At 37.6% G+C, this 10,779-nt stretch overlaps 4 protein-coding genes across 4 annotated transcripts; 1 reads left to right on the forward strand and 3 right to left on the reverse strand. All coding sequences in view use genetic code 6, as the record gives it.

Annotated features, from left to right (window-relative positions):
* Positions 1 to 1,658: 1,658 nt before the first annotated feature.
* Positions 1,659 to 5,963, reverse strand: SS50377_28758 (uncharacterized protein; the record flags this gene model as incomplete). The annotated part of the gene is made up of 1 exon (XM_067912512.1): positions 1,659 to 5,963. One exon carries the CDS (start codon positions 5,961 to 5,963, stop codon positions 1,659 to 1,661), a length of 4,305 nt encoding a protein of 1,434 aa, XP_067760144.1.
* Positions 5,964 to 6,389: 426 nt separating this feature from the next.
* Positions 6,390 to 6,776, reverse strand: SS50377_28759 (uncharacterized protein; the record flags this gene model as incomplete). Its single annotated transcript, XM_067912513.1, has 1 exon — positions 6,390 to 6,776. One exon carries the CDS (start codon positions 6,774 to 6,776, stop codon positions 6,390 to 6,392), a length of 387 nt encoding a protein of 128 aa, XP_067760145.1.
* Positions 6,777 to 7,745: 969 nt separating this feature from the next.
* SS50377_28760 (uncharacterized protein) lies at positions 7,746 to 8,441 on the reverse strand (the record flags this gene model as incomplete). Its single annotated transcript, XM_067912514.1, has 1 exon — positions 7,746 to 8,441. The coding sequence occupies one exon, from the start codon at positions 8,439 to 8,441 to the stop codon at positions 7,746 to 7,748; it is 696 nt and encodes a 231-aa protein (XP_067760146.1).
* A 489-nt stretch (positions 8,442 to 8,930) lies between these two features.
* SS50377_28761 (uncharacterized protein) lies at positions 8,931 to 10,511 on the forward strand (the record flags this gene model as incomplete). The annotated part of the gene is made up of 1 exon (XM_067912515.1): positions 8,931 to 10,511. The coding sequence occupies one exon, from the start codon at positions 8,931 to 8,933 to the stop codon at positions 10,509 to 10,511; it is 1,581 nt and encodes a 526-aa protein (XP_067760147.1).
* Positions 10,512 to 10,779: the final 268 nt, after the last annotated feature.

Here is a 10,779-nt window from a genome sequence, read left to right on the forward strand (position 1 = left end):
CCTACCTACCTACCTACCTACCTACCTACCTACCTACCTAACCTACCTACCTACCTACCTACCTACCTACCTACCTACCTACCTACCTACCTACCTACCCTACCTACCTACCTACCTACCTACCTACCTACCTACCTACCTACCCTACCTACCTACCTACCTACCTACCTACCTACCTACCTACCTACCTACCTACCTACCTACCTACCTACCTACCTACCTACCTACCTACCCTACCTACCTACCTACCTACCTACCTACCTACCTACCTACCTACCTACCTACCTACCTACCTACCTACCTACCTACCCCTACCTACCTACCTACCTACCTACCTACCTACCTACCTACCTACCCCTACCTACCTACCTACCTACCTACCTACCTACCTACCTACCTACCTACCTACCTACCTACCTACCTACCTACCTACCTACCTACCTACCTACCTACCTACCTACCTACCTACCTACCTAACCTACTACCTACCTACCTACCTACCTACCTACCTACCTACCTACCTACCTACCTACCTACCTACCTACCTACCTACCTACCTACCTACCTACCTACCTACCTACCTACCTACCTACCTACCTACCTACCTACCTACCTACCTACCTACCTACCTACCTACCTACCTACCTACCTACCTACCTACCTACCTACCTACCTACCTACCTACCTACCTACCTACCTACCTACCTACCTACCTACCTACCTACCTACCTACCTACCTACCTACCTACCTACCTACCTACCTACCTACCTACCTACCTACCTACCTACCTACCTACCTACCTACCTACCTACCTACCTACCTACCTACCTACCTACCTACCTACCTACCTACCTACCTACCTACCTACCTACCTACCTACCTACCTACCTACCTACCTACCTACCTACCTACCTACCTACCTACCTACCTACCTACCTACCTACCTACCTACCTACCTACCTACCTACCTACCTACCTACCTACCTACCTACCTACCTACCTACCTACCTACCTACCTACCTACCTACCTACCTACCTACCTACCTACCTACCTACCCTACCTACCTACCTACCTACCTACCTACCTACCTACCTACCTACCCTACCTACCTACCTACCTACCTACCTACCTACCTACCTACCTACCTACCTACCTACCTACCTACCTACCTACCTACCTACCTACCTACCTACCTACCTACCCTACCCCTACCTACCTACCTACCTACCTACCTACCTACCTACCTACCCTACCTACCTACCTACCTACCTACCTACCCCTACCTACCTACCTACCTACCTACCTACCTACCTACCTACCTACCTACCTACCTACCTACCTACCTACCGAGCTATTTATACGTGTATATATATTTATATAACTATCTATTATTCTATTAGCATATCTATATATTTATTTATATCTATAATAATACATATCTATAGTTATTAGTAAGATTTGAATATATCTGGGTATACTCATATATATAGTATTAGACATATTCAGTAATCATAGTCTACTAAAATATAATATTATAATACCATATAAATACACAATCATTCCCTTCCGATTTTTGAAAGAATGGACAATTCGTAAATTTGTAAAATATGACATGTACGACCTCTGCGACATAAAAAATTACAAAATAATGATGGATCACTCAATTGCTATCAATTGCAGTATATCTTGATTTTCTTCATGTCTGATGCCTGTCGCCACAACTTTTATACCAATAAACAGCTTTGATAGATACATATAATTTCCATATCCTATTGTAACAAACTATTTATCTTCAATATAACTTCTTTGTTAATCAGTGTATAATTCTCCGTGCACCTCCACCTAACACTAATATAATTTACCTTATCTGTCATTTATCTCTTTAAACAATCCCTTTATAGCATCAAACCGCGTATAAAACGGCTAACCAAATAAAAATTTGTTATCCAAATTAACTTTTTAGCTCTAAATAAGACTTATTACTAGATAGGCATACTCTCTTTCATAGCTACTCATTTATGTTAATATTTGCTTATTCGCATCAACAATGTATCCGATGTACTAATTCTCATTCGCCAAATGAATAATACCATTCTCAATTTTGTAGATAACACTTTAATAGTTTTAAATTTCTGAAAGTAACTTTCTGTAACTAGTCATAATTGGTACTTTCTGATTAATATATAGCACACTAAGGGTGTGCTTATAATAATCCTGCTCAATTTCTGGATATATATTCTCAACTGCCAACTCAGCCTAATACTCGACGTCGATCTCCAGCAGTCTCATGTTTATTTAATTGGACACGTATAGCGTTTTCCAAGTCTGAACTAAAGCCCTTTTATCTTTACTAACTGTTATTATGCTCATTGCATCTCTGTTTTGCCTCTTCTGGACAATAGCAGTTAAAACAGAATCATAACTTTACGTATATACCGATACTAGCTCCAGTTCCAGCAAATCAAGCAGCTAGAATAGTGTTATGTACTTAGCGTATATAATTATAATCTTCATATTTTGTTGTTCTATAAATATAAGCATCTACGAAGTTTCGTGCAGCTGGGAATTAACCTTAGACAGGTTCGGAACTAGTGCAAGGTCCAGGATTACTTTGCTCGGTTATTCATTGTAAGATTAACATTCAAAACTGAATCTAACTTTGCAGCTGGGGGAATTGCATAATTTCATAAAGTCGTGCAGTGGGACTTGGTCAGGCATCAGCGTGATCCTAATGTTTCGTAAATCCGCTACTACGGTGTATTTATCACCTACTTTTGTTATAATCTAGATATAGTACTAACAGTCATGCTTTATGATCTTGAATAATCTGTGATCTCTGTGTACTTTTTTAAAGTTTCGCCTAAAGTCGTCATCTAGGTTCTATATTTAATAAACATATGAAGTTATCTAACTATCGCTAATACTTTTCTGCTCAACCATGTAGGCGTTCCTCTCATCCGTCTGCTGTTGCATAACAAACCCACCCGCTACTTTTCCAATCCCAGTCATCATCAATGCTTCGTGCTGGTCCTAACCTATCTGCACAACATTCCTTAGTCCAAACGGAATTGCCATCTTCTCCAGTACTTCCTTGGTATGATGGCCGCATTGTACCGGCAGAACCTGGCAGCCGTGCAGCCGCTCCAGTCCGAGCTCTCCGTACCCGTGGAAGGTGAGCACGAAATTGAATGGCATTTCGGCTGCTTCTAATAACGGTGGTAGGTTCATGCTCTTATCAAAGCAGATAGCGACGATCAATCTGTCATCGATGGTTTTCTGATCCCTCAGGATATCGAAAGCTTCTGCAGCTGACCCAATCGAGTCTTCCAGCACCTGGTTCCAAACCGCAGACTGGCTAAATCTGTGCACCCCGTTGTTGAAATCGTGGAGCGCAAAGTCAAAGGTTGGCGTCAGGGCCATCATCTCGTGCTTTCCTGGTATTCTAGTTATTGACATCATCAGCTCCTCAGCATTCCTAGTAGCAATATTTCCTTGGCGTAGATACTAGCAACCGATATCCCCGCTCTCCCCCTGCTGGATAATGAGTGAGATATTCTTGATAACAGTCTCCGGTTGTTGTGTTATGATCATCATGAACAAGATGGTGCTCAGGTAGTTTATCAGTCCGCTCCGCTTGAATAGCATGGACATGCTGCTGAACTTGCGCTAGGCATCCATCGCTGTAAGCTGGACCTTGGAGAACGTTTCTATGAACTAGTACATCAGACTATAGCTCAGAACCACGACCACCTCTTAGTTCAGGGTAGCTGAAGCAGTGCACCTCAAGTTGTAACTGCCGTCTCTTGCGTGTAGATCAACATCTTATCTATGTACGTTAATTTTAAATTCATTCCTACTATGCATATTACAAATTATTCTAATGCCAATGTAATTTATTGTTTGAGTAAGACTGCTGAACTAGTAAGCAATACTTTTATTGCCGTTTACATGAATAACATGCTTCTTAACTGCATTAAAATTGCAAGCTTGCAATTGGTGCACTGTAGGCACATACCATATCTAAGGGCAAATATAAGGGCATACTCGCTGCATCCCGACAGACTTCTCACCCATCATAGAATTTAATAGTTCTACCAGAATAGAGTAGTTATCTACATACATTTTTAATGTTTTTGGGATACCATCCAGTATTCCGCCCATGTCATCCTGGTTGACCAACATGTTGCGCTTATCGTACTGGGCACTATGCACCAGCGATGGGTGCGGTTGGACGTAACCAAGAATGCTGGCAGCATAATAATAACTAGGGTATCGATCACAACTTTCATAGCAGAAATTATCAATTTAGGACTCATTTATTATTTCGATATCTGTGCCTACCATTGTAACTGAAAATGTATATAGAGTGTAACTCTTATATACTTACGCATGTGTGGTGTGTAGTCGATTTTTTAACACTTTGCTGTTCTTAGTACTTAGTAATTTCATTTAGACCACCAGCTACCTGGGGAATGCTTCTTAGTGGAAATAACAAATTATATATTCATTTACGGAATATAACCAAAATTTTCCAACTACATCATCCTTATTTTGATAATTATTGTTAAGTTTCTTCTTGTAGTCTATAGGTAGGAGCCTGAAACCAATAAACTAAAACGTCTTCCAGAACAGCGTCTCCACGGCTCTCGGGTCGAATAACGAAAGTATGAACCTGAAAAAGTACACGTCGAACTCTTCGTGATAAGTTTTCTGGTCTAAGTAATTTTTCGGCAACCCTAAGAAAAATTTGTCTTTAAACTTTCTTCTATTTTTTACATTCAGAATTTGCGGTGAGTAGACTATAAGCTCATCAAGGATGTCGTATTTCTTAGTCTGGAGCTGCAGGTACTCTGTCGCTATAAGAATGTATTCAACGTCAGTAAGTATTGCTTTTAGCAGGCTGAAGTATATTGTAAGAATGTGTTAATTCTCATATATCTGCTGGAATATTTCTGTTTCTTTATCTTATTTATGTTTTCTTAAAGGTTGTATATTTTTAATAATATTTTACAGTTCTTAATAGTAATCTATGGTCAAACTCCTATGCTCTTCTGAGGCACTGATTTCGTCAAGTTCTGTTTTTACTGCTAAGAGGAAGTCCGTATGCAGAAGCTGCGAAAGAACACGGCAGGCAAAAGTATGTTTTGTATACTTTTTAGCTTTATACTCTTTGGAAAATTATTCAAATTAGTTGTTTTGTAGAATATTTACTATATCATCATACTAATGCTTTCCAATTTTCATTAGCCTTTGCTGGTACTCGCTGAAGATCATCTGACACAGCAATGTACATTTTGCATAATTTTACTTCTATGAGTCTAGACACTCATCAACTAATAAGAAAGGTCGTTCCTCTTTATAGTGTTTATAATTATATTCCAGCACTTAAGCATCTGTTATGCCGCTGGTATCAACATCACCCTCGTAGATAAAAAATGAATACTATTTTAACAAGTCAAACTGTTGCTATATCGAGCTATTAAATCTTAAATTCTTTATGGCATCGAGTCCACCTATCCCATTAACTCTGCTCTAGTCGCTTTTAATATTTTTCATAAAAATCAGCATCTTGCGATAAAGGTACTATAAATGATTCAAACTATCCATCTGAAAGGTATGAAAGTCGCATATATCATTTAGTATCGTTTCTTTGAAATTATTCAAATCCTGCAGTTCGAAAGTATTTTTGTATAATTTCTCCAGCTACGAGTGGAATGACCCAGTTTTGTAGTAATAGAGCGGCTGGTCATCAGAGCTTTCTTTATTAACCAACATTGGAGAATGTCCCATCAGGAGGTGGAAAAAGTACTGCGTGTAGAGAGCTACGCTTTTCCCAGACCTGGAGCTCTGGCTTATAACAGCATTCGTAAGATTCTCGTCTTCTTCATTTTTAACTAACGAGAATAATGCAAAATATTCAGCCTTGAAGAGGTAGGACACGTGGCAGAGCTGCTGGAACATGAACAGGCAAATACCTGTATTAAGAAAGTGGATGGGGAGCTGGAACAGGTTGATAAGGTCAAACTTATCCAACTATGGTTTTTCTTTTTCTGTGAATGACTCTCCATTGTAAATCTTATTCGATACCTCAAATATCTTTTTAAGCAAATCCAACTCTTTACCATACACATCTCTTGTTATAGTGTTCTTCTTTAACTTTTTAAACTAAGTATCATACAACCTGAATGCCGAGTAGCCAAAAATCAACGGCAGAATTAGAGGATACTCTCCTACAGTCTGGTACTTAATAGCTGCTAGCTGCAACAGTACCTGATTTTCATGAAAATTTAAATCATCTATAACTTCAGGCTAGAGAAGCTATTCCGTATCAAAACTATTATATAGCGAAAAATACTGCAAATCATAATCTTCGATGCTCTATGCAAATCAAGCAAAATCAGGTTTGCATGTGGATTTTATCGAAAGCACCCTAAGCCCCATCTGTGCTGCAACTAGGCCTATATTGTCCCAAAATTTTGAATCTTGCGATTTAATAACTGCGTCAAACTGTGATATCTAGAACAGCACATTCTGAGCAATTTTCCCCAGCTTCTTGTAGAGCAGGACGACCTAGACCGCGCACAGTTGCTCCTTGGTAGTAATAGTGGATCGGAGTATGTACCTGCAACCCATGTCCAACTGCCTGGACTATGTGATCTCGCTGCCTTCTATGGTAAACGTTATCATCGCCTAGGTATTTCTTTCGACTTTGACTTCTCCATCACGAATTACGTATTGGTGCACTGCGAAGTCTACTGATAGTGGATTTGTCATTTTGAGTGAAGCCCGTGCAATTAAATATGTCAGGTAGTAAGTACTTACAATTTTAACTATATAGCATATAAACTGGTAGTATTGTATATAATATTATATTTAATAATACATTAAAAATTGCAGGCAAAGTCTGTATTGGCGTGGCCCTGTAGGCAGATTGGCGTGCTACCCATCCTTCAGCACAAGCCAATTATAATATTTATTGTGCATCCTGTATGTATTGCATGATGCAGTGATCTGCCTCTCCTTGTGCTTTATGGTAGATGTGAGTATCCAGCTCTCGTGCACTGTGGAATGCGTCACTCACTCCACTACGTCCATGGCATCATATAGCAATTATATAACACTATTGATACCGTTATCAGGAAGGTCGCAGAATTTTGTTTATGAAACTTCTGTACTATAGACCTTCCACCCCCTTAGACCTCAACCCACAATTATGGAAACAAGCAAATTGCAGGAAACTAGCCCTCGTAGCAGCTACTTATGGTATAACCTTCCCATCTGGCTGTGTCTGCATTTCCAATAAATTTCTGGCGATAAACTCAAATGGTGCGCCAGCGCTGAAATATCACGATGCTCTGCTTCTATATTACCGTAATGGTAAAATTGATTCTATTGCGCATAATATCACCTTTATGTCTATATAATACTGTCATCAGGCTAGCTCTTTCAGCATTCTGCTATAGTACCATATTTCATCTCCTCTTGCATTCTTTCCAATTATGTATTACGAACCTATTATATATTAGTATACAATATAAAATATAAGCATCAACTCGAGTCACCCTTCATCTCCAGCCCAGCGTCGGCAGGCATCACTAAACTAAATGAATCATACAATTTTATTTTAGCTATCCTTTTATCATTCAAGCACCACCCCACCACCTTCGTCCTCCGAACTGCTACCTCCATAAATATCCAAACCATCAATAAACCATAACAGTTGATACTCCCAATGCAGACTTATCACCCAGTATTCCCATAGTATCCTAAATCGCAAATTAACCTAAGCGATATTCCTATAAATGCCAAATATTCCTACGTTCCGTATGTATTTTGGTGCTACATACTGCTGCTACCTTGCTGACGTTCCTGGAGAACTTTGGTCAGTTTTTAAATTACTTATGTACTTTCCACAGCAATCGCATTTTTACTTCTTACTGCAATTACCGCAATCAGTGAGAAGTTTTGCTGAACTAACATTTTAACTGCCCAAATTACGCCGTTTCTGGTTATGTCCTTACCATATTCCTCTATCTTCCTGCCAGCAACACCATTAAGTGAAATCCTCAATACTGGAAAATTAAGATTTCCCGGCAATCCTTTTCCCATTACCACCTCCCGTATCCCCCCGAGCCGTATTCCCCAAACCCGAAATTCCACCCACTGCTCACCTTCACTTTACCTGTCACCTACCCTAGTTAAAATGCCCCCATTTCCATAAACCACACCCTTCCTCCTCTTTAAAATCCATTTTGCAATCCAAATTCCCGCTCCAATACCCATCACAATCCTACCCAAACCCGCCGCCACTACCTAATAGCCACATTTTTGCTGGCCCTCTTCGCTCCCAAATCTCTAGATTTCGTGCAGCTCATGCAACTTCGTCCCTAATAAATTCCCTTCAGTGCAAACTTCGCTCTCGCGCTCTCGAGATTCCATGCAGTTATGGACCAAATTTCCGCTGAAATTTCACGAATCTATCAACCTTAAATCGGTTCAATGAAAGAATTTTGCAGAATTAAAAACCGTACCGTTTGGGGACATCTTGACGATGCTGCTTTTAAAATTCTGAGGATCGGTTTGCAGGGTGCTTTGGATTTACTCTTGGCGGTATCAGGCATGATGAAATAGTGCTGAACGGAGTTATGATAGGTACATTCGATATGTAGTGGATAGGATTAGCCAAATGGTGATTGTGAATTGTCTGGGGAGCATCTTCAACACATTTTGATGGAATCGCATTTTGATTAAATTTAATGTATAATAAAATATTAAATCTCGATTTTTAAAGCGCTTCCGCTATCGATGGGAGGCTGCGACATTTAAGACTTTAAAATTACTGCTCTGACAATTAAAATTATATCATATGATATATTATAAAAATATGCATAGCTAGTGTTATTATATAGGGAAACTCAAAGTATGAATATGAAAAGATTTAGTTATATTTATATTTACTAGTATAAGTTTTGTTTACTGATTATACTATATTAGTATTTAATATATATTGTAAACATTTAGTATTATTTTAGATCAAAAATTCAGGTTAAAACTAAGGAGCTCTAAATATTTGATATTCTTATAATTCATAGCATATTTTCGACTCAAAACCAGAATATTGTATCCTATGGAATGCATTAGCAACAATTTAATGCATAGTGCTAGGGTTAAATTTGGCACTGTGCAGGATTAGTTAAGTTAAATACATCATGCAGATCATGTCTAATACTGAGCAAACTATATTTACCTAAACTAGTATTGTACTTATTACCAACTGCATCGACATATACTAATTATGGGTAAGCTTTTAAATCTATTTTGTGTTTAGTTTCTGTATACAAACTAAGTACCTACTGTGCGCTTTGCTAATATATTATATATCTGCATAGTTATAAAATACATACTTAGTAAAATAAGTGCTCTAGCAGCCCAAGATATCAGGATCAATCCTTTCAAATACATAGAGCAATATAATGCTACACAAATAATATATTTAGCAAGCTCTGGTTATATTTTTGGCGAATCTCACATCCTGAGCACCTACTGATACATCTTGCACAAATAATTTCACTTGCTTTTAGTATTGTTACTCTGATTCGCTCTGCTAACTCCTATCTAGTAAAATAATAGTATATCCTACACTATCACGGATATTCCAAAGCAGAGAAAGTAAATACTAGATCGTCGCTGTATCAGCTTTTGGCAATAGGCCCCTATTTTTTTCAAAACATAATTAACAGGAGGTTATTAGTTAGGATCAATTAAAAGGGCTTATTGGTAGCGGAGACGAAACGAAGGACAGTAACCTCCCATTGGGCTACTGATCCCTAAGAGGACCATGGTCAATCGTAACTAAACCCTGGTAATGATAATATATTTGAAACATTCATCTTTTAAAAGTAAGGTAATTTATAAAGTTCAATATTGACATACTATATAAATATTACTTATTATAAAATTTTAACAGCTTTTAGAAATGATAAAGTACCATTGCAAATAATAAACGATAAACATTTTAAATTGGTTTATTAAGATTCGTATGATCGTATCAATAATTAATAGCACATCCTTCCTGAAGTTGCCTACAAGATGTTTTATGATTAGTTTAAATTACCATTCGATGAGTATGCTACTGATCCAACAGTAAAAAAATTAAATTTGAATACATGTTTCAGTTATTAAACAAAGATATATTTGGAGATTACAAAAACAACAGTAATTATTAAAAGAAATCTTATAAGCAAAATTAATTCAGCTAAGTTCTTTAGATACTTAAATACAGTTTATATAAAGTCAAATTAATGTGATGAAACCATTAGTATCTTAATATCTAAAAGTTTAATGCTGTAGCCTTTGAATCCATATATATTTGTTTGGAAAAGTATAACAAATAGAACTAATTAATTATCATTTACTATTTTAAACTAAACTGAACGTAAAAGAGTTGCGTCACAAGCAGAAGTTTAACAAGAATCAGTTTATATCTTTTGTAGGTTTTTGCTAAAGTGACATTCATTCATTTAATTTATTATTATTTTTGCTTCAATTAAATATATAGAGTACAATATACAATAAGACGAAATTCAATTTTTGATATAAAAACCAAAAAAAAATACTCGGACGCAACCGTCCAGATCCCAGGAGGTCTAAATTGAAATAATGGTTATGGTTATTTTGGACTTATGGGTTCAGCAGGAACAGTCAAAACGTATCCAATGAATAAAATAAATTAAGCATATTAGATTAAAGTAAACTATCAAAGTATAATTTAGATGAC

This window comes from Spironucleus salmonicida (genome assembly GCF_000497125.1).
Source record: "Spironucleus salmonicida strain ATCC 50377 chromosome Unknown tig00000026, whole genome shotgun sequence".
In the NCBI taxonomy this organism is placed as follows: domain Eukaryota; phylum Fornicata; order Diplomonadida; family Hexamitidae; genus Spironucleus; species Spironucleus salmonicida.